Raw genomic sequence first — 18,744 nt, 5'->3', positions numbered from 1 at the left:
GATATTCCAGCTCTGGACTGAATGTACAGTATAGTGAAGTGTTTTTAGTTATACTATCTTCTAGTAAAAAAAAAGTATGTATTATCTCCCATATAGATAACTTTGTATTAATTAAGTGCTGTTAAACAGTTAAAATAATGTGGGAAAGTTTTTAAATCATAACTGAGATGTTTAGGGCATGGGCCACTTTTTGAAATTAAAGTTTTACCTAATCTATAAGCTGAAAAATAGCAATTTGATTTTTAAAATTTGTTTCATATATTCATGTATCACAAATACAGTGTAAACTTCACCATGTAACTAAGGATGGATCTCCTTATCACAAGAAAAGTTAGGGGCTGGGGATTTAGCTCAGCAGCACAGCGCCTGCCTGGCAAGCATGAGGTCATGAGTTCAATTCCTGGTACCAGGAAAAAAAAATCACAAGCAAAGTTAGATTTATTTATTTATTTATTTATTTATTTTTTGGTTTTTCTCCGGTACCGGGAACCGAACTCACGACCTTGCGCTTGCCAGGCAGGCGCTTTACCAGTGAGCTAAATCCCCAGCCCCTAAAGTTAGATTTAATTAGTACCTAGATGGATTGCACAAGTGAGGAACAGAACATTTTAAGAATTTGCTCTGTAAAATAACCCATTTTGCCCAGTGTAGCAATTAGAAGTAATTGTTTTCACTATATACTTTCTAAGAATTCGAATATTACGAACCTGCTTGCCTGAAGAAAAATATTTTAATTTTCTTCATAATTTTCCATAGGAAATATTGCAAGTAAGTCTTGCTCTAGCCTATTTTTTAAGAAATAAAAAAACAAAAATGAAATGTTGAACACAATATCTAAAAGATTTTGATCGTGACATTTTTAGCATTTCCTTAGCATTATGATTTTCAGGAACAGTGCTGACTTCCTGTTCTTAAGTGCAATTCCCACCCAACACAGAGATTTTGTGCACCTTATACACCATTTACTATGGGCCACTGATCTGCTAAAACTCCAAGATTACTGAAATGTAAAAGCAGGTTGTAAATAGAAGAGAAGTGCTTGTAGAATGGTTAACACCAGAAAAAGAAATCTAGTCTTAGCATTATTTCTTAAGGAAAAGACTGTTTTAATGGGGCAGGAAGTTCCTCTGGGCAGCACCACGTGTGGTATTCTGTGTCCTGTGTGTGCATCCCTAACAAAGGCTTTCTAACTAATTGCTTTCCCTTTCAGAGCATGCAGCTCCTATGTGTGGCTCGAAGAAGCCCATTCAGAAATACAAATGTTTCTTCAAAGTAGCCTCACAAAGAAGTATTGAGTAACTGAAGTTAAGGGTTTGGTTTTTTGCTGTGGCTTTTTGTTTTTTGCTGTTTCGTTTTAGGAAACACTGCCACTTTTCAGAACTGACACACGTCAGTTTTTATCTCTAACTTTAATGTTTCAGTTCTCTGTAACTGTTATATGAACCACGTGGACAATTAATTTATCTTGTTACCTCATTTGTGGCTATGCTTTGGCCCCCAAAACCTCTTGATTTTGTTTTGTTTTTTTTTTTTTTTTTTTTTTTTTTTTTTTTTTTTTGGTTTTTGGTTTTTTTCTCCAGTACCGGGAACCGAACTCACGACCCTGCACTTGCCAGGCAGGCACTTTGCCGCTGAGCTAAATCCCCAGCACCCCTCAAAACCTCTTGAAAGAGTAGGGGACAAAAGTCATGTTTGAATCTATAATATAATTATGATACTTCAGCATGCTTCTCAGGTATTAGGAGATGACAGTAATTTTAACCTGCTTTGTTTTTATCACTGCCAACTGTTAGTTGTTTACATAATGCCTGGAACTACCTATGTGCAATAAGCATACAAATGCTATATAGTAGAATCAATGACCATCAAGGTAATGCTAGTTCGACTGGCAGCTCTAGTGGGGATTCATTTTATTACTGAGGTTTGCATTATTTTTTTAATTGTAGAAAATCTTCAACGTTGCTTAGGCTAAGAGGGCCCTGTGAGCAAGCTGAAACCTCCCAGTGGGAAGTCCCTGTCAGGTCCCAGAAGCCTCGAGTGGCAAGGGGATACATCCTTGCCTGTCAGAGGGTGAAACCACTACCATCCCCTTGTATGCCACTCCCCCAGCCAGAGCTGGACTATTCTTGACCATCCAGGGAGGGCAGTCGGCAACCAGGATGCAGGTCCCAGCATGGGGGCCCCTGAGACAGCCCCGTTGGAGCAGGAAGTCTGGCTGTTCTCAGGGACTAGGTTCATTGCTGTCATTGTCACTGTCAGGTCCTGCAGAGGAAGGACCTGTGAGATGCCCAGATGCCCCTCACACTGCATTATTGCACTGGTTGCAACCATCATGTCCGTCACTTGGTCCAAGGCCTTCCTAGCCACCTTGATGCCACTGACTTCGAGGATGTTATCACTGACTGTCAGCAGCCCTATACTCTCAACCAGGGCCCCATGTACCAGGCAGATGAAGATGCCTGGAAAACCCGCTCCAGGCCCTGGGGAGCCACATGGACGCTCATGCCATCTCAGATGTGGAAACCCAGGAGGTAGTCTAAATGGGGTTTGCATTTTTAGGAGAGCTGATTTAAAAATATGTTTTAAATACGTAGAAAAACATGGGATGACTTTGAAAACAGATTTCTTTAGCATAGGAGAGAGACTGGGTTTGTAGTAAATATATCGTATATTTTAATTAACTTTGAAAAATAAGGACACACTATTAATAAAGTGCCCATTCCATATCAGGCGTTGTGTTCTTTTGATGTTCTTTTGAGATATCAGCACTGAAATATTTTGCCAACATGAAATTATTATTCTTTCAGGTTTTGCACGGAATCTGTCAGAGGGTAATAATGCTAATTACACAGAGTATGTGGCCACCAGGTGGTATCGATCCCCAGAACTGTTACTTGGGTGAGTTACTGTCTCAAAATAGACTGAACTCTACACATCTGTTGATTCTTTATTATTGGCTTTGGGTTCACTGATAGAAAATAAGAACATCAATTAAATGTGTCAGTTATACATTCACTATAACAAACCACCTACAACTGAAATGATAGGAAACAAGCACCATTTAGTTGCTCAGGATTCTGAGTGTCAGTAATTTGCATTCAGCTTGATAGTTCTTCTACCGGTCTATCTTGGAGTCGCTCATGTAACTAGTCTCTTGGAAGGTCATCTGGAAGCTAGTGGATATAGGGGGCCTAAGCTGGGACCAACCATCTTCCATCCATTTGGATTCATCTTTCAGTAGGCTGGTCCATGTTTCTAAGTGTCATAGTGGGAAAATTTAGCAAGAAACTAAACCGCAAAGGAAAAGTGCTTTCCAAGTGTGAAACAGCACGGCTTTGTCTCTGGCCAAAGTATATTTTATAGCCAAGGCCTGATTCAAGGTATGGAGAAATAAATCCCATCTCTTGATGGGATAAGTAACAGTACTTTGTTACAAGAATGACATGCATACAGAAATGGGAGGAATTATTGCAGCCATCTTTGCTAATAATCTTCCACATTAAGAATGTGAATATTCACAGAGTTGGGCAGTCTGGCTTATCAGTTCATTCACTCATTCATTCAAATGCTTGCCAAATATTTATCTGCTATCTCATATCCAGCCACTTTACTAGACATATGGGGTAAATATGGAACTAATTGCCATTTTTCCTTTAAACAGTATAAATCCTGCTTAATAATAAATGTCTATTCAATTTAGCATTGCATTTATATTTTTTTCAGCAACACCTCCACATCCATCCACTTTGTGCAACCTTGTACTTTCAGTAGTCTCTCATTGATCTCTTAGCCCCAAGAAAAGGTCTTCTGATAAGGTTCTTTTATTTCTAATGTATTTTAGCTTTAGAGCCTAAGAAGGAGCTTGTAGTTTTGATTTCCATCAAATAGTTTCATGACTAATTCTCTACCTTCCCTAGTTGTAGTCTTGTCTTTCCTTTCCTCCCCTCCCCTCCCCTCCCCTCCTGTCTCCGCTTCTCTTCTTTTTTTATTAAGACATTTTATTTATATCATTCACAGGTAAGGAAACAAAGGCTTAGGAAAGGTAACTTGCCTGAAGTCACACAATAAGAAGTGGGACCAAACAGGATGGTAGACCCACTGCTTGGTCAAGTGTGTGTAGTCAGCTTGCGCTGTCTCTTGCACGCTTCCTCTTCCTTCCTTCCTTCCTTCCTTCCTTCCTTCCTTCCTTCCTTCCTTCCTTCTTTCCTTCCTTCCTTCCTTCCCTCCCTCCCTCCCTCTTTTCTTCTCTTCTCTTTTCTTTTTGTTTCGTCTTTCCTTTACTTTTCTTTTCTTTCTGAGATTGAACCTAGGGCCTTCACAGTGAGCTACATTCCCAGCTCTATTTAATTTTTTTTTTTTTAAGACAAGGTCCCTCCTCCCTCTTGCCTCTGCCTCTCAGAGTGCTAGGATTATGCTTGTGCAGCACCACACCTGGCTGTAGTATTTTCTTATTTTGCCTAGATTGTGTTTCCTTCCTTAAGACTGTCCAGCAATGGACAAAAAAATCAATCATAGTGGTAATGATGACAAGTATATACCTTGTAAGTTTCATTTCTTTTCTTTCATGTGCCATACATGTATCTGGGAGAGAAGAGAAATTTAATTGTTAAAAGATACTTTTTATGTATAATTGTAATACAAATTTCTGGGTTTCTTCTGAAGAGCATGATGACTATATATGTTTAAGTTACTCAGTGAGGGTTTACATGAACGTGTCTCCAAACTGTTTGGTGGTAATTCTTAGTTCATTTCTGGCCTAGAGACCCTATAAGAATTATTGGCATCAGGTTTTGAAAGTTTTCTTATTTTTTTAAGTAAAAAGCTTGCTTTATCCTGGGAAACAAATGATGGTTTTCCCTTCACTTGTGTGAATGGAGTTTTGGCTTTCTAATCTAGGATTTAGGATTGATTTTGTGTCCATTTGTGTTACTTCTTCTGTATACATTTCTGCATTCACTAACTGTATATTCCGTTTTCTTTTGGGGGAACTTAGAACTTGAATTTATGGAACACTATTTGCCAATGAAGAATGACTATGAACTAAATCATTCTTAAAACTCTATCCAAGGGCTCAAGTATGCTAGAAGGACACATTATACTATGGCTTTGTCTATAAGATGGCCTCAAAGAGTACATGGACAGCCTTATTGTGAATCTTCAGAGTATTTATTGCCTAGTAATACCGATTGGAAAACTGAGATTATATTTAGAGATATGTGATAGCTGCCAGAAGTAAATGGAAACAAGAAACTAATTTGAGCTAAATTGAATATTGCCAATTGAGTGATTGTTAAGTACTAGTTGAAGAATCATATTATTTGTATAAAAATTCCATGAAAATCAAGTGATATTTGGTTTTATGTTAAGAAGTTACGTTTTTATACATTCTCAGGGCTTTGTCTTTGACATTCAAAATAGTTCCAGCTGCATAAATTATTCAAATCAGATGGTAGAAGAAAAAATAGCTTGTCATGGTTATGTGGAGATTTTCCATAGGTCTCTCCACCCAGTGCCATGGAACATGTTTTCTTTCTCTCAGATATAAAAGAAAGATCGGTAGTAGCCTTCCTTCCCTAGAGCATTCCCAAAATATCTAAATGAAGTTTCCTCGTATGGTTCTTAGGTTTTTGTGGGAAGGAAATGAGATAAGTGAAATACTGATGAATTGTTACAGTGAGAGATAAATGAAATATTGACATATTGTTAGTGATTTATTATACTAGAAACATATTCTGTATAATGTTAACAGTGCTTTAATTTTAAAATTTTATATTACTATTATGCCATTCTAGAATTTCATTGCATATTTTTTTTCCAATACTTTATTGTGGCTTTCTCATCTCAAAGCTTGGGTGATTTCTTTATCTGCCATAGAGAGTTTGATTTGAGACTATAGATACTGGGATATAGGTCTAGCACTGTTTTGAGGATACCTAGATTTTCATGATGATCTCTATTTGTAACAACAGCTCTCCTTTTAAAGCCCTCTGATAAACTCAGATCCTACAAGTGAGCTATAAACCCCCATGTAAACTAAAAAATGTTTGAGGGAAATAGCTATAAGAGAGCCCTGTGTATGTAGAGTACAATTATATTCAGGCAGATAATATAATAGAGCTTTGCACTGGCAGCTAGTGGAAACTGTGACGCTAAGTAATCAAAGGTTAAACAATATTCAGTATTTGTTGGAAACACGTAAGTCAGTAGTACATTGTAATAGGTTGATAAAATGTAATTTTTTTGGCGTTTAGAGAGCTAAAATAGAATTACCTGGAAAATATATTTCTTAGAAGCATTTCATTCCCCAAGTAAGGTGTTACTCATCAGACATGTGCACTACATTAGGATTTATCAGGCCATTCGTGATGAAGTTATACCCTGCTTTCAAATTAGTATGTACTAAATAAAAATGGTTATTCAACGGATATCTTTATTAGTGTAGATTTATTCAGTTGTGTTCTGAATTTTTACTTGGATGTCCATGTTTCCTCATTTTCACTTTTTTCCAGTGGTATTTTTAAATTCCTTAAATACAAAAATGTGTTTCAAGTCATTAATCTGTTCAGAATAATTTGGAAATTATTAAGACCTTGTATTTCCTTACTTGCCAAGATAATCTCTCCCTTTCCTTTTCAGAGCTCCCTATGGGAAGTCTGTGGACATGTGGTCAGTGGGCTGTATTCTTGGGGAGCTTAGTGATGGACAGCCCTTATTTCCTGGAGAAAGCGAAATTGACCAACTTTTTACTATCCAGAAGGTGCTAGGACCGCTTCCATCTGAGCAAATGAAGCTCTTCTACAGTAACCCGCGGTTCCACGGGCTCCGGGTAAGAGGTTTTGCTAAAGCCCAAATGGAATCAGTATGGCAGTATTTAACTCATTGTTTATTGCACAGTGGAATGCTAAGCTATCCTTTGAATATTGCGCCTCTTCCCATTAAAATGTTTATTAATCCCCACTACAAGGTTTTATTTCTGAGTCCTATGTAGTATTTATGAATTTAAAAAGTGGCCAGAATTTGAAAGTGGGAGCTGCTAATTTATAAATTCTAATTTTTCAAAGTCTCTTTTAGCATATACATTATTATATTCTAAACCTTGATTATCTTAAACTCCTTCTTTATCTACAATGTTAAGCATCCTCCAAAGATACAAAATTCATGAACGGCTGCTGCCTGAGCAAGCACATTTGTAGTGATTTGAGAAAGGCCATGAATTCTTGTATTATGCAGATTTAAAGGTTCTTGTCCTAGCAATTTCTTCTCTCTTAACAGTGAAACATCAGATCTTCTTTTCAAACCATCATACTGTCTTTCCTGAACTTGTTCACTTTGTAAAACATGTTTTCTGAGAATATGCTAAAAAGCATCTTAGAAAATATGCACTTTCCTCAAATGAGGAATGTTTAACTTACAGAGGCGATTCAGTATAGTGACCAGTGAGGTATAATCTGCTTCTCTCATGCATTTACCCCAAAAATGACTTTTTAAAAGTTGTCAAACACTCTTTTGGGCCAACATATCACTTGGTGGTCATTGTGGGGGCTACAAAGTAATCTTGCTGTCACTTCCTTTCTTTCTCTTAAAAGCATAATTCTCAAACCATGTTTTCCAGCCATTGGTGAAACACTTTCTTTTTTTCTTTGACCATGTAGACCTCAGTTAATTACCCTTTGGAGGGCACCAATGTCCACACATGAGTGCTCAGCACACTCCCAACTCCTGCTGGGCTTAACGGATATGGAGGAAATGAATGAACCAAGGTGCACAGTTTCTCTACCATCTTCTTTCTCCCTTTCCAAAATGTCTGAGTTACCTCAGGCAGGTTTTTCTCCTTCTATTTTTGCTTTTCTAAGCCAAACATTGGCCAAATTTGTGGCATTAATTTGAGTGCAAATACTACGTGTGGTTGAATATATTAGTTAAACAGTTATTGAACATTTGTCATACTAGATTTGGAAAATATGACAATAAGTAGGATTTGCTCTTAATCTAGAAGAAAGGAAAGTCCAATATTCACAAATAAAATTAGTCAGAATTATTGAATTTCTCTTTTGCTGAGAATCAATCCAAATTCCTTGCCATAGCCTGTGAGACCGTGCCTAATCCAGGCTCTCTGGTTCCCTGACCTTGCCTCATATTTATCTCCATTCCAACTCTGTCTCCAGATTCTCTCCATACTTGCCTGTTCTCTGGCTTTCATAAACATTGTAAGGGTTTTCAAGCTTTATGTGTTATGACTGTGCCTTCTTTGGGGACGGTTCCTCCTTGGCATGGTCCCTCCTTATTTGGTAAATCTCAACTGAAAAAAGGCCTCCTCCCTCTGGGCACCCACCATACTGTCTTCCCCACCCCTGCTTCCTGATCTCCCCCATAGCACCCTTCTTTTTTTCCATCATACCGCTTAACACAATATGGAATTATTTCATCTGTTTATTTGTTAATTATCAATGTCTAGCTCTCCCCTGCTAGTATATAAGTTCCCCAAGGACAGACATTGTCTGTGTTATGGCTGTACTTGAAGCACTGAACACAGCAACTAATACTTACCAATGTCTTGCCAATATCTGAGCGATACATCAAGTCAGTCTGTGACGTCAACACTTAAGCTCAGTTTTAGTTCCTTTCTCTCCATCTTAAATCCTTCTTTCATTCTTACTGTTGCCTTTCCTTCAACTATCGGCAATTGCTCCCAAACTTCAGCAGTGTCTATCCTCAAATCTTTCCACATTTCTCCAGCCACACATTTAATTCTATCTCCTTTTTGTTTCAGAACTTCTGTGAGAGTGCTAATAAAGTTTAAACCCCTTAGGGTAGCATTAAGAACCCCTTGCTCTTCGCTCTCCAGCCTGGTCTTCACCCTGTCTGCCCCATCCCTTGTTCTTGGGCCACCTTGCCCTTCCCCCTATTTCCCTGACGAGTGGCTTCAGTAGTGCTGCATTGCCATTTCTGTGGTCTGCTGGCTGACTTCGTCTTGGCCTGGTTAAAGTGGCTGTGTGATGGACTCCCTGAAGAGGGTATAAGCAATCTGACATGGTACCTGGGCTTCATAATATCAACACCAGCTGCAGAGTTAAGATGTTCATACTGAAGTAATTAGAATAATTTATAGCAATTTATAGGAAATCATAATATATAATAAAGTATTGCACAGTTTACTTATTTGTACTGCTTTCTAATAGATCTCATTATAGTTTAGAGTGACTGTGATCATGTCAAACATTCTGGAAAGTTAAAAATCATAGTTGGAGATTCATTAGAAAGGATTTATGGGGGATTTGAAATTTGAAATAGATATTGAAGAGCAGATAGCATTTAGATTGGAGAGGCCACACGAAGGGTATCTTTTCCTCATTTGTCTGTAGTCCTATTTATTCACAGGCTTCTCCATTAAACAATGCGGCCCATAAATGTCCTTCAGGGAGATTGCTACTTCTATGACACTTAGATTTTTGTAAACCTTTATATGTTTACATCTTAGTCTGAAAGTGTTTGTGGTATTTTAATGAAGTTAATTCAGTGTCTTTAGAGGTTTAGCAACATCTTTTGAGAGAAGTTTTTTTTCTTTATACTATCACTTGAGAATGTCTGCAACAGGTAAGTAAGCACACCAGGCCTGTGAGCTGCATTTTCTGTGAGCTGTGTGCTCACCAATAACTAATCCAGTGTGATGTGCCTTTGGATCCACTTAGGTAGAGACTGAAAAATCCATTAGATGTTGCTCTAATTTTGTGCAGTATTTGGAAAAAAGACTTGTAGAGTTCAAAGCCTGGCTCCATAGTTAGTACTTGAATGGCCTCAAGAAATTATTTTACCATCTGTGCCTCTGTTTGTATGTAAAATGGTGATAACAAAGGTATCACTTAATGAGGTTGTTGTGAAAATGAAATGTATATAAAATGGGCAGAGTGGTGTTTAGTAAAGAGATACTCTCATTTTATTGTATTAGCCAAGTGATTAAGAAAGGAAACAAACTACTGACTGGGATATGACTTAAACTTACATGCTTGTTTTGGCTATTTGTTGAATTATCTGATGTTAGAATAGTAGCTTTCAAAAGGATGTAAGTAAATTCTTAAGTTAGGAGTTTGCTTGTCATTTTATTCTAATATTTCTAATACTTTTTGACTTTTAAAATTGATTTTCTTATCAGTGAAATGTTATTTCTGGGAAAATAAAAGGGGGTGATATCTGGTAGCATAAGATATTCCTCAGAAGCAAAATATTAATTAAAATTTACGGGTGTAGGGTCTTTTATCATGGCATGGCAGGTTTCTCTTTCTTTGGGCTGATATTTAATACTCCAGCAACATCAAAAGGAAATTCTGTACCTCCCTTAGGAGAGGTGCCTCAGTTTAGAAAGAGTATAGGTTTAGATCACTGGCCTGGGTGCAAATACAAGTTCTGCTGCTTGTTAATTATAAAACTTTGCTTTAATCAGTTATTTGAACTTTCTGACCATCATTTTCTACATCTCTAAAGTAAGGGATTAATAATACCTAAAATACCTGACACAGGCTCACTTCCCTAAGAAGTCAGTTTTAGCTTTTTGCCTGTGCATTTGAGTTACACTCACATTACTCTTTCTTCCTCTCTCTGGAAGGTACTGTCGTACTTTTCTTCATCGTCACATTTTTCTTATCTTTAAAAACCTAATTCAAATATTATCTACAAGTCCTTTCTTCTATAGACACAAACTGCCTTGGTCTCTCCCTTCTCTGAGCTTCCATCAGAATGGATAGCTGCACAGTTTGGCACTGATTGCTTCCCCAACCACATAATGGATTCCTCAAGTGCAAGGCTCAGCTCTTACCCATATTCTGTATCTCCTGCCGTACCGAGCACAGTGTATGGTTGATGTTATAATTACTCCTCAAAAACCTACATCATTAGCTGTTCTATCTACTAATGTAGCATATTTTAGGATTTCAGTTCTTTGAAATGCTCTTGTATTGATATAGAGGAAATGTATGGTAGAAGGAAATTAGCACTCACATTTGACATCAGGCTCTGCCAGTCATTTACCTAATGTTTCAGCCTCCACTCAGATATGACCAAGTGTGAACTGGCAGAAGAAAGGGTAGAACATTTAAACAAACTTGGTCCTTCTCCTTCATCTTTTTAAATAATGTGTTTGTTAATCTGAAAAAGCAAATTTTAAAAATCAACTCAAAAAGAAAGATTTGAAAATGTCATTAAAAGTATATATGAAAAGCAATTATAGTACAAGGCAAGTGCAAGGGCACACCCATGTAATCTCAGGACTTGGGAGGCAGAGGCAGAAGGTTTGTAAGTTTAAGGACAGTTCTATAGCAGGGTCTAGGCTAACTTGGACTACATAGTGAGACACTGTCTCAAAAATGAATAAATGAAGCCGGGTGTGGTGGCACACACCTGTAATCCCAGCACTAGGGAGGCTGAGTCAGGAGGAGTTACAAGTTCAAGGCCAACCTGGTCTACAAAGTGATCTCAAGGCCAGCCTGAACTGCATAGTGAGACCCTGTCTCAAAAAGACCAAAAAAAAAAAAAGCGTGAATGAAATAATTTGTTAGTTGTACTTCTGTGGTCTTACAGGGTCTGGCTTCTTGCTGCATTTTTCTCATTTATTCTCTATTTTCAGGAGTAAATACGTTGCTGTGAAAGGACCATAAAAATCATGTTTCTTGTGGTAGACCTCCAGTATTGTCAGTAACTAAGAATTGTACTATTTTTGAAATGAACTAAGAAGACAGTACTGTATAGGCTATATAGAGTTTCTGATTTTTATATTTTATTTTACATGCTTTAGTATTCTATGTGTAGACCTAAGTATCGTATTTGACCTGTGAGTTTCTGGTATTTAATATCCAGTCCATTTAATTCCTGTCTAAAATACATGGATACAAAAAGTAATGTACAAATATGAATTTGATTTAGATTTGCACTAGAACAATAACTTTTGCTTAACTGCTCCCTTCTGCATTACTCATAAGCCTATGTACATACATCCTTCTGTCTTAGTTATTTTTCTCATTGCTGAGACAAAATACCGACACCCACAAGTTAATAAAGGAAAACTTTATTTTAGCTCACAGTTATAGAAGTCTCAGTCCATAGTTGTCTGGCTCCAAGGCAGGATGGCATGGCAGAGGAGAAACAGTCCACGTCAAAGCAGGCAGGAAATAGCAAAGCAGCAAGCAGCAGCAGCAAGTCCCTTTATATTCCATCCAGGCTATAAACCTATTGATTGGTGTCACCTATACCCAGGGTGGGGCTTCCATTATCTACACCCTTAATCCTGGTATCACACCCGTAGTCCACATTCACAGACCCTAATTCAGCCACTTTTGAAACTCCCATCTATGACCACATGAGGCTTTGATGGTCCTCTAGATACAATCTATAGTACCTTCCCCAGAGGCTAACATTCCTATGTGTTGTCCTTACAGTTTCCAGCTGTTAACCATCCTCAGTCATTGGAGAGACGATACCTTGGAATTTTAAATAGTGTTTTACTTGACCTGATGAAGGTAGGAGAAGTTGATGTCTGTATAACAAATAGCCTTTTGTTTATGGATTGTCTTTTGTCTATGTGTGATCATAGCCTGCTTTTATCAGTTAAATATGATGCTAGTAAATACATACTGGTGAATAATGGGGGACTGTGTTTGTGAATTAAATATTTTGTTAGAGACACATAATGGTGAACAATGGCAGATTATGTCATGTAAAATGGTGTATAACTTATTTAAAATCACAACAGGATCTGGTAGTGTCTTAGTCCATCTAGACAGGGGCATGAGATCTCTAAATTACTTTCCTAAAATGGGCGGGATAATAAAAATCTGTTAACACTCAAGAGGAGCTCAGGCGTAGGTTATAAAACAAATCTTGAATGTTGAAGGGAAAAAGATTTTACAGTTTTTATATGGTACTTAAGAGCTCTCATAGGCTATATAGAACTAATCAGTGAATATAATTTTTCTCTTTTTCTGACTTGACCTTCTTTCCTAGAGAAATTGCTCTTTCTGGCTTTTTAGACATGTCAGGATCACTTCTACCACTGCGGTCTGACTGTTCTTTCACATGCTAGCCCTGTCCAGAAGAGTTCTTGCTCTGGACTACTGAAAATATCCGCAAATTTCTTTATTCAAGTTTTTATTCCCTAGTAGACATTCAACCTCTTGAGTGAGCACCATTCTTCATATTTCTCCAGTTTTCATTGCAGCCAACAAGTGCATAAGCAAATGTTGGTTGCTTGATAGTAGACCCTCAATTAATAGATTGGTTTTGTTTTATGTCCATTTAATCGACAGTCAAAATCAGTAGAGGCTGCACTCTGCACAGGGCTTTAAAAGATATACTTAGCACAGTTGGAAATGCTGAGCTGCATTCTTAGAACTTTGCTGTGCTTTAAACTCTCTTAATCTGTGTTCCAGGGAAGTAAGTGTAAATAGGTGTGGGGGCAGAAGTGGGGGCAGGGAATGTGGCATTTGGGAAAGGCCATATACCATATTAACCGTTTGTAGAGATTCGTAATATTCATTAACCTATAAAAGCTTTCAGAGATCTTACAGTAAAGAAGCCGTCCCATCTCACTCCACATTTCCCAAATTTAATTAAATATTAAATATTTTTTAAATAAAACTTTGACATACTAATGTTCTGAGTACAGATTGAAAAATGGGATTTAAAAAACAGGAACCCTCAATCTCAAAACTCAGCATAAATTTTCACTTAAATCAGTTGGGTTTTATCAATAGTCTTTCATGCATTCTGTACTTAATGATCAGATTCTTAATTATTTGGTAACTTCTAAAATGTAAATAAAGTAGGGAAATGGAATTAAATATAATCTCATGTTTTCTGCCTTTTGTCTTTTTTTGGTTGAAAATAATTAAACTTTTATGTTAAATCATTACCAAGTGTAATTACTAGTCAGCTTGGTACCTGAATAAAAATGAATACTGATGAAAATATAGCACAGATAAAAGCAGAGCAGTATCCTAAATCTTTGGGTACTTGTACTAGTTTGAATGTTAAACTTTCTAATTTATGTTCATTTAATAATGTTTACTATAAAAGTTTTTTTAACAGTAAGTAAATATTTTTACTGAGACATACATTTAGAAGGTGCTCAAATGATGTCTGTATCTCAGTTAATTTTTGTAATGCAAACATATTCTTATAACCTTACCTAGGTCAGGATATAGAAAATTATTAACACCCAGAAGCCTCCTTATGATTCGACCCAGGCTTTCTACTCCTGTCCTGCTGTGCTCACAGAAACTGTAATTTCTGACTTACCTCACCAGCAATGACTGCTACCTGACTACTGAATGCTGTGTAAATGAATTGGTACTTTTTCTCCTGGCTACTTTGGAAAATGAATTTGAAAAATGAAAACCATCAGTTTTCTTTTCATGAAGAAAAATTATTCTTGTTCCCATTCCCTAGAGCTGTCTTGATAATTTTGTTCACATAGAAGTACCTAAAATGGCCATCTCATTCTGCATCTGTTCCTCTCAGCCATTTTAGTGGGGATACCAGTTAACAGAATTCAAGCTCTTAATAATTTTAAGCCTAACTACAATAATTAATAATCTTGACTATTTTAGTAAAATAAAAATAAATAACTGTAAGGGTGATGATATTGTATTTCCCCATAATACCAAACTTTAGAAACTATTAGCTGGGTAAATTTTATACTTTCCTCATAAAGACTTCATCCTTTAAAGTAATTTGGAAATTAATAGCTATATTTATAAATGTACATGGTTTTTGTAGTACAGTAATTTCTACTTAAATTTCAAATTAAAATAGCACTAATACTAGTAGATGTTTGGCTTCTGAAAGGTCATAGGTACTTCAAATTTAGAAGGCTAATCAAGGGCCAATTTTCCTTTGTCTTAATAGTTGAAACAGTTTTGATGTAGTCTGGTTAAGCTGCCAGTGCAAACAAAATCATTTTACATACCACCACAGTTTTTGTTCTATAATAAGGAAGGAAAATGAATTGAGATAATTTTAGAGTTGTGTCTGAATTAATGTGAATGTAAATCCACTTGCATGTAATCAGTAGCTTGAGTTTCAATAACCAGAATCTTTTGACCAAAAGTGAATATTTTATTATACGAGAGGATCAGAATTCGAATTTTCTGTGGCGCTAGATTGAAAATGGTTGTCTGAAATTGCAGCCTGGCTTGTTGAGAGCAAATGTGCTTTCACTATTTAATAGTGGGCCACAAAGAAGTTAACTATGGGCAAAACTAATGAGGAAAGCAAGGTAGAGATGGATTTGTGAATGCTAGAATGTCATCGTTCCCTCCTGTGAGAGACAGTGGCAGCCACTCAGAGCAAATTTCAGTGTGCTCGTGTTGTGTTAGGCTGTGTAGGTTATATTAAAAAATAATTTGCTGAATTACTTTTCTTCTGACACTGGAGATTGAACCCAGGGGCTTGACACTGAGCTATGTCCCCAGCCATGTTTTCTTTTCTTTATTTTGATACAGGGCTTCAGTGAATCCCTTAGTTACCCAGGCGAGGTACACACTCAGCATCCTTCTACTTCAGCCTCCTAGAGTGCTGGGATTGCAGGCATGCACCACCATGCCTGGCTAGATGTTTACTTAATTTGTAAATAAAAATTATTCTTAATAATAATGATTCGCCTTCAAAAATTCTGTCCAGTTACTAAGATAAATAATATTAGAAAAAAACAACTATAAAGAATATAGTGTGTGCAACATAAACAAAAGGTTAGGTGCCTTATTAAACAGAGAACATTTACAAATAAAAAGGAATAGATGCATAAATAGAAAAATATGAAGACACTTATGTAACTAATAAATGAAAACTATTCAACCTCATTAGCAGTCAAATACAAAAAAGAATGACAATGCTTGTTGTTGATGAGGGTGCAAGAAACTGCCGTATTCATACAGATGCCGAGAGGAGTATAATTTGAAACAGCCTTTCTAGGGGGTAATTTGATAATTTTGCAACACACAGAAAAGAAACCTTAAAAGTTTGCATACCAAAAAGTTCCATCTTTAGAAGTTTATCCTATGAAAGCTTTTAGGTGATTGTTACCACATTAATTGTAAATGAAAAGTGGCTGCCATCTATATCCAACCATAGAATGCTGGCTAAGCAAATCATTGTATGTCCATACTACAAACTTCCAGGCAGTCATTAAAAAATACGTTGTATTATCAGTTGATAGGCATTTGGGCTGTTGCCAAGATTTAAGATTTGGGTTGGTTTTTTTTTTTTTATACAGTAGAGTACTATTCTGCCATAAAGAAGGATAAGCTTGAGATATTTCTAGCTAAATGGATGCATCTTGAGACTATACTCTTAAGTGAAATAAATCGGACACACGTTTAAATACCACATTGCTTCTCTGGTGTGAGAAACTGAAAGTGTAAATAAGAACCAAAATGTATAATAGATATTGGGAAATGGGAAGAAAACGTTCAAATAAGGGAGGGTAGGAGGAGGAAAGGAAGGAAAGGAAAAAAATGAGAAAAGAAGGAAAAAACGGAAACAAAACTTTTGTAAACAAGGAGCGGGAAGAGGAATTGAAGGAAGGGGAGGGGAATGAGAAAAAAAGAAGAAGCAAGATCTATCATGTGCAGGCACAAATTCCCTATGATGAATGTTATCATTACATATATCTAAAATGTACCAATAAAATTTAAAAAATGAAAAAGATACAAACATGTTGTAAGGGCTGAGATGTAGCTCAGAGCACTTGCCTGGCATGTGTAAGCCCCTGGATTTGATCCCAGCACCACCAAAATTTAAAAATACACACACACACACTATATATATATATGTATGTGTGTGTGTGTATATATATATATAATCTGTTGCCAGATTGTTCATAACAATATAATAAGGAGAAAACCCTGAATGTCTTTCAGGCATTGCTAAAAACCAACTAAAGTACATCTGTAGAATTGATGTTCTTTACTGATACGGAACAGTCACTTAAGTCTCTCTGTGAAATGGAAAGGAGGTTGCATGCAGACCACTGTGCATGTGTGCTGCTATTTGGGTAAAAAAAAGGAGGGGGAGATATAGAGCTGTGTATAGAATATACCTATGGAAGACCTGGGCTTTCTCTAGAGGGGAACCTGGTATCTGAGGGACAGGAGAGAAAGAATGTGAATATATACTCACTTAAAAGTTTTTTAAATATTTCAATTGTTATAAAAATGTTTTTGATTAATAAAAGTGGGATATAAAACTTGTGTGTATAATATAACCCGATTTGATACAAGAAATATATATATATATATTACTCAAAAAAGGCCTGGGAGGGTAGCTACCAAGAGGATAATAATGGTGAGCTTATGGGTGATTTAGATAGTCTTATTTTTTCCTGAACAGTATTTGCTAGATATTCTGCAATGACCACTTATTTGTTGTTAAAGAAGAAAAATTAAGACTTTTATTAACATTTAAATTTGAGTTTATAATGTCCTCTGTCATCCTAAATTTTATTCCCTAAGAATTTACTGAAGCTGGACCCAGCCGACAGATACTTGACGGAACAGTGTTTGAATCATCCTACATTTCAAACCCAGAGACTTTTGGATCGGTCTCCTTCAAGGTCAGCGAAAAGGAAACCTTACCACGTGGAAAGCAGCACATTGTCTAATAGGTAAATATTCCCTTTTAAGGAAATACAGATGCAGTGTTGGTCTTACAAGTAGGCGGAGGAGGTGGCTGCTAAAATTATGCAATTAGAGAAAAGCAGGAAAGCCCTCTTTATTCAAAAATATCTTCCTTATGCTTATTACATGATTCAGAACTATAATTAAAGAGTTGTGTGGGTCTGAAAGACTTTGTTACCTCTAAGAAGCATATCATGGAAACCTATGTTGTCCCCGGAAAGGTAGCATTGAGTTAGCACCTCAGGGGGTTTCCAACCCTAAGAGCCCGGAGGTTCAGTATAAATGGCACCCAGGGATGATGATATAGATGGGGACAAGAGGGTTTCTGGAAGAAGAGGGTGCCAGACACATGGGTGGGAATGTACTCTTTGCATTTGAACCAAGTAGGCAGGCTCTGTTTGAAGGGTCTTGTGTTTTTTATTGTTCTTGTCTTAATTGTTGAGTTGAGAAAGAAATTTTTCATAAAAATAAGCATATAAAAAGAATAAAATCAATGATTTCACTTGGTGCTTTTAACATAGCCTTTTAAAAACCTGTTTTCTAAGATGCATGTGCACGCACATGCACACGCACATGCACACACAAACGCGTGTGTGCACCCCAAGAGTGGACTGGTCAGGTTGTCTTTGCAAGCAGACATTCCTCAAATCTGCTGGATACTGCTTTTGCAGGAAGACAGTGTCCTAGGTACAGTCTCCCTTATCTTCCTTCATCTCCCACAAGCTGATCTCAACCTCTGGCATTATCAAATTGTGAAATAGAAATAATTTCTGTCATCTACTATTAGAAGAGAAATAGAAAACAGTAATTCTTACTATGAAGCTTTTAAATATAAATCCCCTGCATTTTTCCCTTCATACAAAAAAGCCTGGCTTTTTTGTTTATTTTGCTTTGTTTTGTTGTTTCTTCTTTTCTTTTAGCAGTACTAGGAATTGAACCACAGGGGTGCTCTACCACTGAGCTGTATTCTCAACCTATTTTATTTACTTATTTTTTTACTTTGAGATAAGAGTCTTGCTATGTTGTCCAGGCTGGCCTTAAACTCACAATCTGCCTGTCTTAGCCTCCTGAGAAGCTGGGAGTA

The 18,744-nt window shown here is 36.8% G+C and overlaps 1 protein-coding gene across 6 annotated transcripts in view; it reads left to right on the top strand.

Moving 5' to 3' along the window:
* Cdkl5 (cyclin-dependent kinase-like 5) overlaps positions 1-18,744 on the top strand; it is a 205,828-nt gene that overhangs the window by 134,028 nt on the left and 53,056 nt on the right. For all 6 annotated transcript variants that reach the window (XM_013509898.1, XM_013509896.1, XM_013509894.1 and 3 more), the window contains 4 exons: positions 2,808-2,898; positions 6,637-6,826; positions 12,426-12,506; positions 17,496-17,647. In XM_013509898.1, the coding sequence (XP_013365352.1) occupies positions 2,808-2,898; positions 6,637-6,826; positions 12,426-12,506; positions 17,496-17,647 (514 nt within the window). The remainder of the gene's footprint in view (positions 1-2,807; positions 2,899-6,636; positions 6,827-12,425; positions 12,507-17,495; positions 17,648-18,744) is intronic.

This window comes from Chinchilla lanigera, unplaced genomic scaffold (assembly GCF_000276665.1).
Source record: "Chinchilla lanigera isolate Chin_1 unplaced genomic scaffold, ChiLan1.0 scaffold00185, whole genome shotgun sequence".
Taxonomy (NCBI): domain Eukaryota; kingdom Metazoa; phylum Chordata; class Mammalia; order Rodentia; family Chinchillidae; genus Chinchilla; species Chinchilla lanigera.
The sequence above is the reverse complement of the archived record's forward strand: the minus strand, read 5'-3'. Positions and strand labels throughout refer to the sequence as shown.